A 20931-nucleotide genomic window follows, 5' to 3' on the forward strand; every position below is an offset into this window, starting at 1 on the left:
CCCAGGTGGATGGGATGCTCCGTGAGCCTGGTCTGCTGCGAGGCCAACCCGCGGCCCGGGCCGTCGGCGCCACGAGGAAGAGGAAGAGGAGGAGGAGGAGGAGGAGGAAGGAAGGCGGCCGTCGGCGGGAAGAGGAGGAAGCGGGCGCCGCGGGTGAGTGAGAGCCTGCTCTGAGCCCCACTCGCCCCACTGACAAGCCCAGAGGGGGAGGAGGAAGGTCAAGGCCAAGGGACTGTCTTGAAGGAGGCGCCCATGTCACCTTATGCTACCATTGTGAAGCAAGCCCTTCCAACCCCAAATTTGGTAAAGTTCCTCAGTGGGACTCCAATTCTCAGCTCTGGCTAAACTGCCCCAGAGATTCTTCTAGGAGTCAAAGGATCCGTTCTTATGGGATTCATATCCCTTCCAGTCCAAGTTTGGGAGAGTTTCTGAGTGGGACTCCAATTTTCAGATCTAGCTAAGCTGCGAGGGATTCTGGTAGTTGTAGGCCAAGTCACCACAGTAAGCTTTGTTATAACGGATTTTTAAACGTGATATAAACTGTTTTGATGTACATGCTCATATTGTAAGCCGACCTGAGTCCCCTGAGGAGTGAGAAGGGCGAGGTAGAAATGATGTAATAAATAAATTAATAAATGGCCTTGGGCCCGTACAATAAACTATTTTGAAGTAATTTTAGAAGATGAAATAAATAAAATATAAGGATTGTTCCATGCATTGGTATGTTGTCAAGAAGCAATCCCTTCAAGCCTAAATTTGGAAAAATTCCTCAGTGGGACTGCAGCTTCCACTAGCGGCCATGCTGCCTGAGGGGAATTGTCATCCAAATCCCAAGAGGAACCGTTATTATGAGGATTGTTACATTTATTGGGAAGCTTTAGTGAAGCAGAAACTTCCTGTGCAAGGTTTGGGAAAGTTCCATAGTGCAGTGATTCTCAACCTGTGGGTTCCCAGGTGTTTGAGCCTACAACTCCCAGAAATCCCAGCCAGTTTACCAGTTGTAGGAGTCCTAAGAGTGGCTAAGAGTGGTATTTTTGAGCTGAGGGAGGGAGGGAGGGAGAGCAGGACCCTGACAAGTGTGCATTAGATGACAGCCGGCCAGCTGCCAGGAAGCAGTGTTCAGGTAGTATGGCCATATTCCAGAAGTATTCTCTCCTGGCGTTTCACTTGCATCCATGGCAGGCATCCTCAAAGTTGTGAGGTCTGTTGGAAACTAGGCAAGTGGAGTTTACATATCTGTGGAATGCCCAGGGTTGGAGAAAGAACTCTTGTTTAGTTGAGGCAAGTGTGAATGTTGCAGTTAATCACCTTGATTAATCACACCTGCCTCCAACAGACAAGAGTTTTTTCTCCCACCCTGGACTTTCCATAGATATATAAACCTCCCTTACCTAGTTTCCAACAGACCTCACAACCTCTGAGGATGCCTGCCATAGATGTGGGCAAAACATCAGAAGAGAATGCTTCTGCAGCATTGCCATACAGCCTGGAAAACTCGCAGCAATCCAATTATTATGGGCACGAAAGCCTTCGGCAATACAGTGTTCAGGTACACAGGAGGGGAGAGAGACAGGTGAAAAGAGGGAGAGGTGCATCACCCTGCACCAACTTGGACAAACTTGGTCGCAAGTGAGATGTTGTTTGTGACACGTATCCATTCTGGTTAAAGCCAGAGAGTACCTACGTAGGTATCCAGACAATTGGTTTGTTCATGTGCAACGTGCAGCCTTTGTTGGGAAATATATATCTATATTTAGACAGGTGGCTAGAGTGATATTCGGATTCTCTTAGCTATGTGAGGAATGATGGTATGGTATATGGTATATTTGTAGTCTGAGGCAAAGTGTATTGATACTACTTATTTCAATGGAGAAGAGAAGTCATGGCAAGTAGAACAAATATATTTCTGAAGCATGCAAACAATTTAATAATGATCAGGGAGGTATCACTTCCACCTTCTAACATGGATTATTTCACTCAGCCTTCTGCAGTCTGTGACCATCTGGAATATGTCTTTTCCTGCAGGAGGCACTTCTTTTGTTTTTCAAATATAATGTTTCTGTTCTTCTAATCTGCTGTTGACAATGTCTTCTATTTAAGGTTTCCTTCATTCTTTTATCTGACTTCATTTAGTTGTTTGAGATTGTTTAAGTCTTTAAGGCTTTTCAAATAATGTCTTGTGATATTGCTGGGTATTCTGCCCAGGAATAGCCAATAGGTGCAGCCAAGCATTTGTGGAATTTTAGCATTAAAAATAAATAAATGCCAAATGTAGAACTATCACAGTGGTTCTGACAGTGACAGTAGGACCTCCTTCAACTTGAAGAAGACACAAGAAGGATCCAAAAGCAATGCCGCAGTTTAGGTTGATGGGCAGATGTAGGAACAATACTGTTTTGGTAGAAAAGAGAAGCTCAAAGTTTCAAAAGTTACAGACATAATATAAAATATGTAAGGAAGAATGTATAAACAAATTTACATGGTTAACCTATTGGTTTTTTTTTCATGTCAGGAGCAACTTGAGAAACTGCAAATTGCTTCTAGTGTGAGAAAATTGGCCGTTTGCAAGGACGTTGCCCAGGGGATGCCCGGATGTTTGATGTTTTACCTTCCTTATGGGAGGCTTCTCTCATGTACCCACATGGGGAGCTGGAGCTGACAGAGGGAGCTCAGCTGCTTTCCCCAGATTTGAACTGCTGACCTGTTGGTCAGCAGTCCTGCTGGCACAAGGATTTAACCCATTCAAGCTAAATATCAAACAGCAACTAGCCTGCTTGGGGACAAAACATAGTTTGAAGGTCTGCAAAGGCCATCCTGGTATCTGCCACAACTGTTTTAGGTACATAATTATTAAGTCTTGGCAAAAGTTAGAATAAATCTTACCCAGTGGTGATTTTTTGCATCACTGCCAGCTTCAATGTCTTTTTAAAATGAGAACAGCAGTCACTGTTCCCTTATTTCCAACAACCAACATCTAGTAGGAAGTCTTAGCATATAAATAAACTTTCAAGAAAAACAACCCACCCAAAACATGATGCAAAGCACCAGAGAGCAGTGATGCCTCATACACCTATGATATTAACCAACCCACAGTATCCCAAGACGCTGCCCAGCTGGAAGACAGCCTCTCTCTATTTTGGGACCACCAAATGTCTATACTTATGTAGAGGTGGCAGAATATGGTTTAAGCTATTTGCAGAGAACATTTCACTTTCTTTTCTTGGATATGAAGATACCAATTTCCTTTGCCCCAGAGAGGCTCACTGATCATCATGCAATTCTTTCTCTGTCTTTTTATATATGTTTGTATATGGAAAGAGGCAGTAGGGTGGGGGAAAGATTGGAGTAAAATATTTATATGCATTTTGCTGATAAGAGTACTAGCAAGGAAAGTGGGAAGAACACATGGTGTTATGGTGTCTTATAACAACAATATCAGCTGGCTGCTATGGCACATCAGGAGTCAGTATGGTGTGTAGTGATTTGAGCATTTGATCAAGATTTTAGGAGAACGAGGTTTAAATTCATGCTCAACTGTGGCGCCTTCCACCAGCTGAATAAAATCCTACATTATCTGCTTTGAACTGGAATTTATGGCAGTGTGGACTCAGATAACCAAGTTATCTGAGTCCACACGCAGATAATGTGGGATTTTCTGCTTTGATATTCTGGATTATATGCCTGTGTGGAAGGGCCTCTGTGAGATCCCACCCTGAGGGTACTTGTAATAGGGTCACCTTGGAATCCCCATAAATCAGAAATGTCATGAAGGCTCACAATAACAAAACCAGAACACCTCCTGGTTTTCAAACTCTGTGAACCTACGATTGGATTTCTGTGCAAGCTTAGTGAATCTCCTCATTGAGATGACACATACTGGTATGCAGCTGTGTACCAGTATGACATATACTGGTATGACTCTTTCTCTGAAATCTTTTCCATTCTGGTGGCCTCCAGATGTCATTGGACTATGACTTTCACCATTCTAAACCAGTTGGTTGGGATTTTGGTGGGTTCTAGTTCTAGTCCCTCTGGAGATCACCAAGTTGAGGAGACAGGCTGCCATTGTGCACCTCAAGTCTTCTGAAAAATGGAAAGACTCCATCGCGGAAACCCAGAAGCTTCTTCATAGATGCCATTTCAGAAAGGTCCCCTGAAGTCAGTACTTTTGAAGAAAATATTACAGAATCTGAGGCGCATTTCCAAGGAACTATGTGGCATTTGAAACACAAATCAGCTGAAGATGCTTTTTTCCATTCTTTTTTAACTGTTTCATTTTGCCATCTTTGTTCTCCATAAGCAAAAATTGTGTTTTGTTCATTTGGGTTAAATAGATGGTAAATTGGAATGCTTTGTTGCTTAATAAGTATGCTCTTTTAATAAAAGAAGGGAACATTATGCCTTTTTATTGGGTTACATCAATGTGGGACAAACTTGACTGACTGCCTCATTACACTAGAGCATGAATCCACTTTAAATCCAGTTTCTGCCTTCAGATTTCTGGGGTTTGTAGTTTGGTGAGGCCCAAGACCTGTCTGACTAGCCTGTTTAAAACTCCCTCCCTAAATGGTTTTAAAGTGGATCCAAGCTCTAGTGTGAGGAGGTCCTTAATGCAATTAACTGCTATGTTTCTTATTGAAATGACAGCTGAGGTGGGGAATCTAAGCATTTCTGGACCTCCAGCTTCAGAGATGAGATTTTTACATAGGTTGGAAAAGGTGCAAACATGGCTGGGAGCTGCAACCCCCCAAAATTACTTTTCCAGGCTCAGGACAATGGTGTAAAATGAAAGACCCAAACAGACCCTTTCCTTCCTATCTGCCTTGACTGCTCAGAAGTTACATGGCAGTAAATTCTGAAATGCAGGCACTCTTCATGACAACCAAAATGTCAAAATATATATTGACATGATTTGTTTTGAAATGATGTACAACTGGAAAGAACAATAACACACACACAAATAGAGGATGTCCCTTTTTCTTCATGTTACAGAACAATACTAATGAGTGTTCTTATGCAAGAGGCAAGATCTTTTCCGTGTGCAATGGGAGTTCTTTTTCTTGGCCCTAGAACAGGTACCTTTTGTGTATGGTCAGATTAGGCTAGGTATTTGCATTAGGTTGAAAGCATTAACTGATAAGGGCTCTCAATTTGTCCAGCCAAAGTAGCTGAGCGCAAGAACAACCCTGGATTTTAGTTCACATCTTTTAAATATAAAAAGGAGAAGTGGCAACTAGTGGATCCACGATCACTTCGGCAGTCAAAGAGTTCCAAGTTTTAACCCAAACTTTAAACGAGCCATCCAAAGTGCTAATCCTAAACCTCTAAATAGGGAAAGAGATATCAGTGAATGCCTTTAAAGTTTGAACTGCCATATAATCCAGATGATCAAAGTGGAAAATCCACATTATCTGCTTTGAACCCACAGTGGTTTCATTATCTTACTGACATGGGAACCACAAGCCTCCATAGGGAGGCAGGTCTGATTTGTTTCAGGCCGAGCATCCACTCTGGATACCAGAGATATACAAAGGAAACTTCTGAGCAAGTGCAGAGTGCTTCTCTCCCTTCCACCAAGTAACCACCATTTCCCCTCACAATCAGATAATAGTTGAGCTGAATAATGCCTCCCTCCCTCCCAAGCAGAGCCCTAGGTGACATTTGAATCCCAGCCCCCCAACCTTTCTTTTTGATTTAGAAATTATGTGCTAGATATCCTGGAAGGGGATGCCAACTTGTCTGTCTGCACACCCGTGCCTGCCACATTTTTCCGTGAGGCGTCATTGGCTTGTTATGAGATTAATTTCACTTGCTTCTGATTAATCTCAGCCTGAAGATAATCCTTTGTTAGTGACATCTCATTCAGTTGCCGTGGAAATTATTAGGCTCTCCTTTCACTAATAGGAGAGGGGCTCAAGGAGAGGGTGAAAGAAAAGTGGAGGAGAGACGTGCTCAGAGCCAGCAGCACCCCTTGTTTGGTACCCAAATGGCGCAGGGCCCGATGGGGGATAAAATAAAGCCTAAGCCTGTAAAATGGCTCCTTTTCAAAAAGTCTCCAGTCTTGTTCTTTGGGCCAAAGAATGTCACGTCATCTTTCTTAATTTCAATCCACCTGCTCAGATTCCTCATTTTCAGACAGATCTCTTTTCTTTTCTGTATTAAAATGCAGTGCAGATATTACACGACTCTGTCTTTCACTCTGTAGGTGATGATGAAGAAAGAAAACCCACCTGGGCATTGGTGTATGTGTGTGATTAAAGTCACCTGTTGACTTGGTGCAAATGTCTCTTTCTCTTGCTCTCTGTAAGGCATCTCTGCTGGAATTGGCAAGTGAGAAAGGCTAGATTTGGTTCATTTATTCTTTAGGGCCCCTACTACACTGCCATATAATCCAGATTATTAGAGCAGATAATCTCATTATCTGCCTTAAACTGGATTATATGAGTCTACACTGCCATACAATCCAATTCAAAGTGGATAATCTGGATTTTGTATGGCAGTGTAGACGGGGCCTAGGTTTCCTCACTACAGAAAGGAGAAAAGGAAGGCATGAATTTATTATTTATTTATTTATTTATAGCATTTATATTCTGCCCTTCTCACCCCGAAGGGGACTCAGGGCAGATCACATTACACATATAGGCAAACATTCAATGCCTTTTAACATAGAACAAAGACAAACAAACATAGGCTCCGAGCGGCTTCGAACTCATGACCTCCTGGTCAGAGTGATTCATTGCAGTTAATTGCAGCTGGCTTGCTCTCCCACTTGCGCCACAGCCCATAGCTTTAGATCATGTTACCAATTAAGAGCTGTTACAATTCTTTTCCAGACAGAAAAGTAGCTTGAATATTACCAGCATGGCCACTTTCCCCATCCCATAAGTTTAAATATATACTCATATAATGTAAGGGAAAGGGAAAGGTTTCCCCTGACATTAAGTCTAGTTGTGTTCAACTTTAGGGGTTGGTGCTCATTTCCATTTCTAAGCCAAAGAGCCGGCGTTGTCTGTAGACACCTCCAAGGTCATGTGGCTGGCATGTCTGCATGGAGAACCATTACCTTCCCACTGGAGCGGTACCTATTGATCTGCTCACATTTGCATGTTTTCAAACTGCTAGGTTTGTTGCCTGGGCTTGGCCCCATGTAAGCCGCCCCGAGTCCCCTTGGGGAGATGGGGCGGGGTATAAAAATAAAGTTGTTGTTATTATTATTATTATTATTATTATTATTATTATTATTACTATTACTATTATTATTACTAGCTGGGGCTAACAATGGAAGCTCATCCCATTTCCCGAATTTGAACTGCCGACCTTTCGGTCAGCAAGTTCAGCAGTTTAGTGGTTTAATCCGCTGCACCATCGGGTGCTCCCATATAATGTAGACTTTAGCAATAATATACTAGTAACAGCAATTACACAGGGTGCACGAGCACTGTGGAAGTAATCCAGTCTTTACAAGGTCTTTAGTCTTTTCTGCCAAAGAAGGCTGGTGCTTCACCAAACTACAACCCCCATAATTCCATAAATTGAGTCATTCTAGTTAAAGTGGGGTCAAATGAAATTAATTCTATGGTGTAGATAAACCAGGGGAGGGGAGAGTTGAAGACTTAGATGAAAGAAGTGGAGGTGGAGTGATTTTATAACTTCTTCCTCTCTTTAGCAGTGTGAAGACTCTTTAGCCAAAATCCCACCTTCTCTCCACTGTAACTGCACTTTGCCATTTTGAAGAGTGACGTTAACAAATACATCAAGCTGCTATGCTATCTACTGTTGCCCATTGCTATTTCTGCATACCTGTGAATCAACACAATTCCCTGCATTTCTGAACTCGGCTTAGAGGTGAAGCTATGGGGATTATCATGAAGAAGGATTGCAAAAATTTAGCACCACATCATTGGGGCTTAAATATACATTCATAAAATGATCTATCTTATGACTCATAACAAATAAGCACACACTATTAATTCTTCTGTAGAACTTCACATAGGATACTTACAAAGTTGCAACACGTTTACATAGCAGCCCTCCTCTGAAACATGTTCTGTTCTGTGGAGTTTTAGCTCCATCTCCCGCTTAGGATAAACTGATTGTTTATGTGTGCTGAAGAAGTCAGCTATGAATGATACCAATTGGCTTCAACCTATGCTATTATATTGTCCCAACCTTAGAAGAGTTTTGTGAGTTCTTTAAATGGATTGTTTTTCAAACAATGCAATAAGTGGTCTTTTAAATAAACCGTTTTCCTTATTTACCTTTACTTAGATCCAGTATTCCACTTTAAAAAAAAATCAAACAAAATATAGCATTCAGGGAAAATAATCACAAATGCATACATACAGAAACAACTTTGTTTATTGTAGTCATAGACTCTAAATACAAAAATTTAAATAGCAAGAGAAAACCCCAAGCTACATTTTTAACAGACATAAATAGATAGTCGCAAATAGTTAAAAGCAGTATAAAATTCTATATAGGCACAAAACAATCTTGGTCAAAAAACTGGGATGGGGAAGAAAAAAGAAGAAAAGCAATGAGATGATCCTTTGATAGAAGAGGATTATCTGGCTGGGAAAAGGCCTTCTCACATATTCAGACATGATTCAAACTACAGTAAAGTCTCACTTATCCAAGCTAAATGGGCTGGCAGAAGCTTGGATAAGCGAATATCTTGGTTAATAAGGAGGGATTAAGGAAAAGCCTATTAAACATCAAATTAGGTTATGATTTTACAAATTAAGCACCAAAACATCATGTTATACAACAAATTTGACAGAAAAAGTAGTTCAATATGCAGTAATGTTATGTTGTAATTATTGTATTTACAAATTCAGCACCAAAATATCACGATATATTGAAAACATTGACTACAAAAATGCCTTGGATAATCTAGAACAGGGGTCCCCAAACTTTTTAAACAGAGGGCCAGTTCACGATCCTTCAGACTGTTGGAGGGCCAGACTATAGTTGGCTACCGAGCAATAATAATAATAATTAATAATAATAATAATAATAATAATAATAATAATAATAATAATAAAAAGAGGGTTGGAAGAGACCCCTTGGGCCTTTTAGTCCAACCCTCTTCTGCCTTTCTGCACCAAAAGGCACAAGCAAAGCACCTCTGACAGATGGCCACCCAGCCTCAATGATGATGATGATAATAATAATAATAATAATAATAATAATAATAATAATAATAATAAGGGTTGGAAGAGACCCCTTGGGTCATTTAGCCCAACCCCCTTCTGCCCTTGTGCTGTGGGGGCCGGATAAATGGCTTCGATGGGCCGCATCCGGCCCCCGGGCCTTAGTTTGGGGACCCCTGATCTAGAAACTTGGATAAGCGAGGCTTGGATAAGTGAGACTCTACTGTACAAGAAAAGAGATTCTGCCTAAACATTGGGAAGACCTTTCTGACAGTAAGAGATGTTCGGCAGTAGAACATGCTGCCTTGGAGTGAGGTGGAATCTCCTCATCTGGAGGTTTTTAAACAGGCTGAATGGCCATCTGTTAGGATTGCTTTGACTGTGTATTTCTGCATGGCAGAATGGGGTTGCACTGGATGGCCATTGAAGTCTCTTCCAACTCTATGATTCTATATACCAGTGCTTCCCTCCGGGTGTTTTGGAATTCAACTCCCAGAAATCCCAGTCAGTTTACCAGCTGTTAAGAAGTGTGGGAGCTGAAGTCCAAAACACCTAGAGGCCTAAAGGTTAGGAACCACTGCTATATACAAACCAATTTTGCACCATCTATCCTGTTGCTGTTGCAGTTTATTATTTTATTTATTTGCCCCATTTATATTCTGCCTTTCTCACCCTGAAGGTGACTCAAGGCGGCTTACACATGGCACCATCATCCCCATATCAATGATGTAGATGGTTCTCCAGCAGGTCTTAGGAAGTAGCTAGGGTAGTATGAGATGGGTAGTCTTTAGATACTATAAATATTTTCAGTTGAAACTATCATTAGGCCAAGCAAGAAAACTACTCCAGGCAGCAAATTTTGAGAGATGGCAATCATAACTCTTACATTCTCATTGTTTTGAAGGACTCAGCTGCATGTACCATATGGTCCATCCCTGCACCTACTAAACTACCCAGTTGCCCCCATGAATGTCAGAGAATGTCAGTTACCAGTACTAAAGTATATTTCAAACTGTGTTTCAATACAAGTGTCTTTTGCACAGAAAGTAGAATGGAGACAGGTTGGCTGTGGTGCCATCTTGTCCTTGGATTTAGTTAGCAAAATGTCCTATGCCACCTCTACTTGGATCCCAAGCCATTTAGAGCTTTACATGTAATTCCCAATAGTATCGTAATGAGCGAGACTGATAAAAATTGTTGCTAAATAATAAATAAATCATACACGTTGTACTTGCAAATGGACATCTTACTTGCAGTATAACAGGATAAGTAGGACCGGATTATACCAATGTTTCCCACCTAGGAATCAACCTGTGTAAAATGAGAAGATGACTTTGCACACATCTACATTATAGAATAAATGCAATTTGACACCGCTGCCATCTGTCAGTGCTGTGCAATTATGAGAATTGTTGTTTGGTGAGGCATCTGCACTTTGTGGCAGGGAAGGCTAAAATTATTGTAAAATGTCAGATGCCACGATTCCATAGCATTGAGCCACTGCACTTAAAGTGGTGTCAATCTTCATTAATTCTACAATGTAGGTGCACCCTAAGATGCTTCTGTGATGTTGCCAAACTTTTTTGTGACATTGTGGGTGCTGAGAAGAAAGCCCAAAGGGAGCATCAGTAGCTGGAGTGGAAGGAAGCATGAGCGCATACCAATTAAAGCCTATTCTCAGTTCTAATGTTTCTCCAGGAAGTAGACCTAGAGCAGGTATTTATTCCATAAATCCAAGGTTTTTCTAGATTTTCCCAAATGGATATTTCTAATAGGCTGTATGTGAATAGCACTTTTTAAATATCCTGGTGTACTAAAACCTGTCATCTTACTTTGTATAGACAACAAAGATTGATTCAGCAGCTCACTATGCCATCTCTCGTATTTCCTTTCCTACCACAACCATCTTTTAAGATGTATTTATGGCTAATGTGGGACAGCTAAAAGGCTGGTCTTCTCCCACAGTATTTCTTTAGGTTTTGCTGCTTTGCATCTAATATCTCTCTCTCTCTGGCATGCATAAAAACATGTTCTTGCATTGTTTCTACTCCATACTTTGCCACTGGCAGGCAGGCATTTATGCAATTGGCTATGGGAGGCCTAACAAGTGGGTTGCTGTGAGTTTTCCGGGCTGTATGGCCATGTTCCAGAAGCATTGGCTGTGGGAGACCTAACAAGTTCTCTCTCTTCATATATATACACACACATATTAAACTTAAATTGATGTAGCACCCAGGGCCGTAGCCAGAAAAAAATTTCGGGAGGGGTTTTGAAAATTTCAGGGGGGGGGCAGGTTTGAACCCCTGAGCCCCCCGCCCCCCGGGTTCAGACCTGTCAATATCTGCTTGAGATAGTGCCTGGAGGGACTCTTAATGTTTTACGTCTCATAGACTTAGCATGGGGATTTGGTTAACCAGTTAAAATTCATGAGTAAACCAGGTTTTTTTTTAACCTGAAAAATTTCGGGGGGGGGGGGGAGTTGAACCCCTAAAAAAAACCCCTCGCTACAGGCCTGGTAGCACCCATTTCAACTTCTGAATGAATGCTGGAAATGCAGATTCACGAGGCAGGGGGAGGAATTGTGTAGCTCTCTAGATGTTGATTATCTACAATATCCAGGGACCTCTAACATAAACCTTAACCTTTTGTAAAGTTATAATTCCAAGTATGCTTTAGATCAGGGGTCCCCAAACTAAGGCCCGGGGGCCGGATGCGGCCCTCCAAGGTCATTTACCTGGCCCCCGCCCTCAGTTTTATAATATAATATTTTTATATCAGTTTTAATAATATAATATATTGTATATACATATAATATTGATAATAGTCGTATGTTATACAATATAATACTAATAGTAATACCATATAATAATATTAATTATATGTTATATATTACATATTATGTAATAGTATAGTGGTATAGTTCAATATAGTAATATATAATGCTATTATTGTGTTATGCTAATAATATAATGTATGTACATACAGCTGCTCTGAGTCCCCTTCGGGGTGAGAAGGGTGGGATATAAATGTAGTAAATAAATAATAAACTTTAGACTTAGGCTCGGCCAAAGTCTGACATGACTTGAAGGCACACAATAACAACAACAATCCTAATTAACTTGACTATCTCATTGGTCAGTAGCAGGCCCACACTTCCCACTGAAATCCTAATAGGTTTATGTTGGTTAAAATTGTTTTCATTTTTAAATATTGTATTGTTCTTTCATTGTTCTTGTTCTTGTTGTTGTTTTTGCACTACAAATAAGACATGTGAGGTGTGCATAGGAATTTGTATTATTTTTTTCAAATGATAATTCGGCCCCTCAACAGTCTGAAAGATTGTGGACCGGCCCTCTGCTTTAAAAGTTTGGGGACCCCTGCTTTAGATGGTTCAAGTCTTAGTTTTGCTGTGTACATAGCCCTCCACAGCAAACATAATAATCAGTAACATGTGATTATCATGTGTAAAATTAATTCTGAACATCACGATTTGGTTCAGTTAAGGTTACTTTAGTATTAGATTTCTTGTTCTTCACTCTGCAGTTGTTTATTTATTTACTGTATTATTTGACTAATAGTTGGATTTTCACCCAAGAAACAAGAGCCAAGGTGGCTCTCAATGAAAAAGTACAAATACAATTTAAACATAAAATGAATAAAAACATTATACATTTAAAAAACAATTTCAAAACTCACTAATAAAAAAAATACATTGCCCACTCAACTGAAAACACTCTTCTGCAGGTCATTTGGTCTCAGTTATGTCAATTTCCAGAAGTCTTCATTGTGTGGGCAAAAGTCTTTTTGACGCAAGGCTGCCAAATGAGCAGCGAAGTGTTAATGGGAAACTTAATCTTCAATTAGGTAAATGGTTTATCACAGGGCTGGAGAAGCTTCAGTGCCGGTGTAGGGTGCATACGCCCCTAAAGCTGAATCCATGTGCTCCAAATCTCACTGCAACTTTAGGCCTATCCAAAAGCGATCCGTTCCTTCTCTAGCAGCCTGCTAGGCAGGGCAGAAGAGAGAGAAAGAAAGCAGGGACAGAATATTTGTTTACACAGGCTAAAAATTGTACTTACCTTGTAGGAATTGTGACCCTGACATGGAAAATTCTTGATGATTTGTTTGCATTGCAATTGTTTGGGCTTTTATCCTGTTCAAAAAAGAAATCCTTGCCTCCTGCAGAAAATATGGATTTTTTTGGGCATGTGTCCGGCCATCCAGGTGGCATCGCATTGCTGTGGATTTGAGGAAGGAGTTAGTAGTGTGCAGAACTGGTTGGTGTGAGGTGGGCATTCCTTTCAAAAAGTGGTTCTTTCTTGGATTGAATTTTATTTTTTAAATAAAGAACATGTATGTAAATATGTTTATATCTGTATATCACTGTTAGAGCATTCCCACTTGACATAAAATACACATATTCACATGCATGATGTGGGGGAGGAAAGTGGAGTATCTAGGGCTGAGTGACCAAAAATAATGTGAAGGATTAGAAATATAGATCACTCACTCACAGCAAATGGATTTCAGCAGGGAAAATGTGTGGCCTGTTATGGCAGTCTCAATACAATGTGTGTGGTGTTAATGAGGTCACTGCAGTTCAAGAAAATCTGGTACCAAACAAAGTGCTTTCATTGGCATAGATAAGGCCAGAGAGAAAAGAAGCATGACTTTTGCTCTGTCCACTGCTGGGTTCAATCCCACACACCAACAGCAATGCAAGCTACCCTCATTTCGCTGCACTGCCATTACTCCCAAGGGAAAGTGGCCTGCCTAGTAGTATCAGAAGGATCAAGAAGATTAGTTATTTGGATGAGCTGTCTCTTATCACTAGCAACCTGCTTGCAATGATAAATCAATACTTCCCCTCTTTCCCACCCTCAAAGGATGCTCCAAGCAACTAATTTTGTTAGTGGCTGCAGCAGCAATGGAGTATTTTCTTGTGTGCTATTTTAAAAATGAGGGAGGGGCAATGGTAATGGTAGAGTGCAGACGGTATTATCATTTTGATTTTTCTCTGTAGGTGTAAAAAATATCTATAGTTTAAAACACTGGCTGTCACAGTCTATGTATACATGTCATGGCTTTCCCAGTTTCATGGCATGTGTACACTGGAAAAAGGTTATCTTTTTAGGACTACAATGCTCCAATCTGCCAGTAGCATGGCTTGTCAGGGGATTCTGGAATAGTTCAAAAAGTAACTTCTCTCTGTGTTGAAGCCATCATGATCATACATCAAAACCATAATTTTGCTTGCTGATCGATGCAGAGGGATGCTTCCTGTATCAAGGAGGCTTGCCATGGTGAACGTGGTTCCTTGTTCTTTGGTCTGTACACAGTGGCACGCTTTCCGTGATGTCACCTTGGGTTGTGCGGCATGAATGCCCCTGCTTCCTCGCCATTCAGCATTGCAGCAAGGCCCCAGTTCCAGTGCATTCACTGCAGCTTTTCATAGCTCAGTGCCTTTGGTGGTGCAGCGGCAACACAACCCTCATTCCTGCCTGCATTATAGAAGGAGCCTATTGAGAAGCAGCCAGGGGGGACTTTGGTGTTGCCATTGGCCTCTATAACATCCTTTATCTTTCTGAAACAGACGGGAATTAAATGTGGAGTGGGAGGGGGGCGCGCAGAAATAAAATAAACCTGTGTCAGCACAACAGAAAGATCTGGGCTTTAAACTCAGCAGAAAAGGAAATGAAGAACTAAAAACTCTGAATAACCAAGTATCTACAGTGGCTGATTAATCAGAAATAAGCAATTGGTCTGAGAATGCATTGGGCTCACTTTTTCTAGTTTTAAGTTCTTCATGCTGGCACATATTCCTGATATGATATTTAGGTCTAGCGTTAAACACAATGTCCCAACTTTCCTGTCCTCTTGTTGTGTCAAAGCAATCCTAGTTGCCAAAACTGTGCAGATCCTATTATGTTCCAGTCATTTGATTGTTGCCCAAGAGTGCTGAAACACATCATTTGGCTGCCTGTTTATTTATACAGCATGCAGCTGTTCAGGTATTATTCAGTCAATCTCATTTTCCTCATGGCTTTTTTTCTTTGAATAGTTACTGCACCACTTCCTTGTTTGCTAAAAAGAGAGCGCTATAAAAGTCAATGTGTGTTTTTTAAGGAATTGTAAGCCACAAGCATCTTCCTCTCACTCCTTTTAGAAGATTGTCCTGCCCTCTGAAATGCTGGTCTTCTGTTGGTTAACAGTACCCAGGGCAAGGAACAGGGAGAATGAAAGAACTTATAGCTGCTGGTTCTGATGCCCCTGATTGAAAAAAAAGAAGAAGATTGTCCAGTCCAGGAGGAGTTGAACAAATTATAATTTGTGTACAGGAAACTCTAGCACTATGTTTGTGTCACTTTTGTTAGTGTACCTAATAAATGTCTGCATGTTAAACAGAATAAAGAATCAGATATGAATTTGCTGTGAAGGAAGACATTCTCTCATCTCCAGTCTTAAAGTAAAATTCAGTTGCCAGTATACAGGGTGATGGAAAATATCTTAATTTATTTGTTCATTAAAAAAACACAAAAATCAATTACAAATCAATCCACATTTATTTTAAATAACTAGAGAGGGCCAGATGTTGTTCCTGGTTTTTTCCAATTTTGTTTTGGAGATCCATAGAAGTAATATTATCTGTCAGACTGCAGTATGATCAGAGACCTTTTATACCAGCTTCATCCCACATAATTAGTAAAGTGTTGGGAATCATAGTTTTGCCATTTAGCTTTGCAATGCCCCATTTGGTAATTAAACAAATGATTTTCTTACCCCCACCCCTATCACACATTTTCTACCATTCTGCTTTCTTTTACAAGTTATCCGTTTGCTTAACCCTGTATTTCCCTTCTGGACATAAGAACTGGAAAGAGTTTCCTGTCCCATTTGATGGCAGTTCAAGCAATCTTATAAACTCTTTCATAAGTAACAGTATTTTCAGAATTGTACTAAAAAAACTTGAGTGATGATAAATTCAAACTATAGCTTGGATTCTCTTGATGCATGATACTGGTATAACTATTGTCCTGTTTTGCTCCAGCCTTACAACACGAGCAAAGGTAACCAAAAAAGCTTTACTTCAGCATAATAATAATAATAATAATAATAATAATAATAATAATAATAATAATAATGCAAACAACAGTAAAGGAAACAAGGTAACGTTCAAAAGCAATTCAAGGTCTTACAGCAGACGTGAAACAAAAGTATTTGGAAACAAGTGTTCACAGCAGATAGGAGCAAGAGTCTTTGGCAAAACAGGCTTACACTATACAGGAACAAGAGTCTGTGGCAAGAAGTCTTTTGCAAAGCCAACGCTGTAGCTGTAGCATGGAGACCAGAACACAAACACACCAAGTAGGTCGGTTGCTGCCAACACTGACTACTGACTTCGCTGCTAATTTATAGCTCTGAGTTCCCAGCACAGATGTTCCTAGGGCGAGGTTTGATTGCTCAGCATTTTTGGTATGATTCTAGCTGACCTCCTCCTTTCTTCTTTTGCTCTTCGCCGTTCTAAAAATGTAGGGACTTGTAGTATGTCTTCCTCGCCTTCTCCTTCCTCCTCAACACTTGGCCCCAAATCCCCAAGTGCTACCTCTTCAGCCTCATGTTCTACCTCTTCCTCAGAAATAGAAGAGTAGTCCACAACAACTATATATCATGCTGGTATAACAATAACAGCATAAACTATTGAGCAAATTCTTTTCCCCAGTGAAAGCAGATAGGTAAGGGGGTGGGGGAGAAGGAAAAAGACTATGGCTGTGATAGAAATAAGACTCCGGAGAAATAGTTTGCTCATAATTTATCTGCCTTCTTTCTCCATCATAATGCAAATGTGAAAAAAGAGTAACTGCTAGTATAGCCTTTCACTAACATAGGGTTGCCAGATCAGGATCATCCTAGGCCTGAGGTTTCCTGTTCTGAAATCAAGGTGAAACAAGGGCATTAATCCTTCTCACTTACTTAGGAAAATGGGATAAGGAATATTTCATCTAATCTATTTGCTTTTAGCCAGAAGGTGAATGCAGAAGAGAACAGAGGATGAGCTGTGGTGTTTCAGTGACTGTGAAGGAAGAGGAAGATAGCTAAGTAAATACATGGAGTCACTAGCTTTACTAGTTGACCTGGAGATTTCCACAGTTATTTCTTCTTGATTGGAACCAAGCTCACTAAATCTAAAATATTTGCATCCTTATTTCCCACCTGTTGATGACCCACAAAAACTAGGGACTCGGGGCAAGGCCTTAAGATATGGCAATCCTAAACCAACAAGATCCTGGCTATCACTTGCTCATGTGTGCTTGGGCATGCTTTATTCTGTGGTGTGTGTATGCTTGTTTACAAGCCACCAGGAGCACTGAAAACAAATGTAAGACAAACAAAGTTGCTGTGCCAAAGATGTTCTACTGGTGACATAAATATCCAACAGTGGGAGATGTATGGGCATGCCTACTGAGAGACCAGAGAGCTTATCACACAAGGCAGGCAATTCGCAATTATAGCAGGCAAGAGTATCTTTGCTGGGATACTGTTGCATCCTTTGGAAAGCATTTCTATCACAAATACAGATCATCTATTAATGACCTCCTTTTGTAAAAGAAACACTTTAAAACTATCTCCTACTGGGAAAACAACAGGAGAGGAACAACACTGTGTGATGAATCCTGCTGTTATCCTTCCATAATTGTGATCCACCTGCTGAGTGTGAAAAGATCCCAAGTGTGGCATAATGGTTAAGAGTGTTAGACTAGAACTTTGAAGATCAGGGTTCAAGCAGTCACTATTTCTCAGGCTGATATGGCTGCTTGGTCATTGGAGGGATTAAATAGGAACAGTGAACAATGATGGACATTGCCTTGAGTTTCTTGAAATTAAGGCAATATATAAATATATCCCTACAGTGAAATACTATAAATAAGTCTTGTATCAGCTACTAGTGAGTGTTTACCACAGTCTACTGCATTATGCATGTGTTTAGGAGAGACTTGGGCAGGGGTAGGTAATTTGGCACTTTACAACGTTTTGGACAACAACTTCCCTAACCCATGCTAGCGAGCATGGGCAATGGTTAGATATTATGGGAATTATCATCTGAAACAACTGAGAGACACTAGATGAGAAGATGGTGACACTAGATGAGAAGATGGCAATACTAATGGTATGCTAAACCGTGACACCCATACATTCTTTTTTGGGACTTGAAAGTGTAAATTATTGATTTCTAAATTAATTTTTAAGGACATTTAGGCCAAAATCTGGTTGGTTAGTCCCAACTAAATTAGGCCCATTGAATCAATTTCAGAATGGTCAATGTGTGTATGTGGCTTCTAGTTTCCTGTCAGCTTATGACAACTCTATAAATTTCATCGTTTTTTTAAGGAAAGAAAGGCGCAGAGGTGGTTTGGTCAGCTTCTTCTTCTGAAATGTAGACCATCCAAGCATCAACTAGTGCTGACCCTGCTTAGTTTCCAAGGTCAGATGGGAACTAATGCATGTAGGAAATTTATTTAATACAATGGGTTTACAGTATTACAGAGTAACAATAGGATTTAGAAAGAATGCTGGTCATTATACCCTTGTGTTTTATGAAGGCCAGTAATATAGAAGGGGAATTTGATGAAGCCATGGAGCATAAGGCTAACAAAAACTATTATTGCTCATGATATGGTCATATACTTCCACCAGGATTCAAGCCTCCATGCCTGTGAATACAAGTTGATGGAAAGTAAAAACAAAAATGGCATTTGACCAATTTGGGAAACAAAAGGATGGGCTAGACATACTTTTGTTCTGGTCTTGTATTCATATGGCAACTTGAACTATGGAAAAGCAAAGAATGCGGTGTGTTTTATAGGACTGTGGTCACTTTCCGAAACAATATTTTGAAATGAAGAATTCCACCAAAGAGTGTGTGTGTAGGGTGGGGTTGGGTGGGGGGAGTATATGGCAGTGGATACATTGTATGTGACTTTGAATATATCTGCTTTTTAAAGAGTCCCACACTAGCCCAAGGAGTGTTAGGCAGAGAGAAACCATTTCAATTCCTCTCCCTATTTCAACCTCAGCTTACTTCCAGATTCTTTGCCAGACCTTTGAGGTTTCAAGCTTTGAACTGCTATTTTGCTAACCATCATTTCCTCCTTGCACTGAAGAGTTGGCCATGATGAAAAATGATGCCAAATCAAGCTGATCTCTGCCCTTTTTCTCATCTCTAATAAACTGTCATTGACAAATCTGTTATGAGATGGCTTCCAGCCAAGTCTATTGCATTTCACTGTCCAAATGTGCTGTCGCTTCACTCTTCTAGGGTGGCCAGCTTGCTGCAAACATGCAGGCAGTGCTAACTGCTTTGTCTTTTCTGCCCCATTTACCTGAAGAATAAAAAATCTCTTAATTGACTGGACCAAATAAATATTGTTAAACATATATTCCTTACTCCCTTAACTAGGTAGTTTATACATATCTTTGACATATCCCACAATATCTGGGCTTTTTTTTTTTTGCGTTTTGATGTGTGAGAGAGAAAGAGAGAGATTATATGCCATGTAGGGCACATTACATATATGTATACAAGATAATTGTATGTTGCATATATGGCAGGAAATGACATAGATAAAATGCAATTTTACTATTCTATCTACTCCCTCCCTTTAGCCTAAATCACCCTTTAGTAATGTGCCAAAGAGTAGTTTGTAATTATGCTTCCATTCTTGTTGGGAGTATAAGGAATTGATTTATGCCCAGCTAGGCTCTTGTTCCATTTGACCCCATGCCGCCAACACTGAATGGCAATGGCGCCACAGATTTTCAGAAAATACTATTTTTGTTTCTACCTGAAGATACCTGAGACTGAATTTGGAACCTTCTCCATGCTGGCACTTGCTCTCCCAGTAAGTGACAACCTCTCCTCTAAGGAAGGCACACTTCTAATTGTTCTTAATTTCCTGATTCAGGGACTGGCCTTATCACCAAGAAAAATAGGAATGATCCTACCTCAGGCAATAGATCTGAAACATCATGAAAAGTTGTCAATGGTTGAATTATTTGATTGGTCATAATTATTGTACTTCATCTGCCAGGGGATAGAAAGAAGTATGAGTTTTCTGCTTCCTGTTCTAAAACTTGTTTGTGGTTCAATTCCTCAGTTGTTTCTGACTCTTGGTCACCTCATGGACCAGTCCACGCCAGAGCTCCCTGTCAGCCATGGCCGCCCCCAGTTCCTTCAAGGTCAAGCCAGTCACTTCAAGGATACCATCCATTCATCTCGCCCTTAGTCGGCCTCTCTTCCTTTTTCCTTCCATTTTCCCCAGCATCATGATCTTTTCCAAGCTTTCCTGTCTTCTCATGATGTGGCCAAAATAACTTACCTGGTTGAATACTATGCAATTTGACATGGTGGAGAGGACACCATTGCAACTCTGTCTCAAGCAGCAAGATATCTTGGGTGTCAGCCCTGTTCTAGTGCCATGATGATGTCTGCTGTGTTTCTGTAGCCATAGGCCACATGACTATTTTTGGAGAAGTCTCTTTGGAGGAAGGAGAAATAAACTCCCACGAGTCACCGACTCTCCAGTTAATTGTGGTGTCTTGGGCCAGTTTCTTTCTGTCTTATTCCACAGAGAGCTGCTTTCATTAAATTAAATTTTTAAAATTTCTTTAATGAAGAAGCTCTTAAGAAGCAGTGTGCTCTCTACTAATTGCGACAAAAGGACTAATGTCTTCTATTCTGTAAGAGTAACAAGTTTCAGGACAAGCATGCTGATGATGAATT

At 40.5% G+C, this 20931-nt stretch overlaps 1 protein-coding gene across 9 annotated transcripts in view; it reads left to right on the top strand.

Moving 5' to 3' along the window:
* The first annotated feature begins 9 nt into the window (after positions 1 to 9).
* Positions 10 to 20931, top strand: part of tns1 (tensin 1) — a 432533-nt gene continuing 411611 nt past the window's right edge. For all 9 annotated transcript variants that reach the window (XM_008110407.3, XM_008110418.3, XM_008110425.3 and 6 more), the window contains exon 1: positions 10 to 153. In XM_008110407.3, the coding sequence (XP_008108614.2) occupies positions 10 to 153 (144 nt within the window). The remainder of the gene's footprint in view (positions 154 to 20931) is intronic.

This window comes from Anolis carolinensis, chromosome 1 (assembly GCF_035594765.1).
Source record: "Anolis carolinensis isolate JA03-04 chromosome 1, rAnoCar3.1.pri, whole genome shotgun sequence".
Classification (NCBI taxonomy): Eukaryota; Metazoa; Chordata; class Lepidosauria; order Squamata; family Dactyloidae; genus Anolis; species Anolis carolinensis.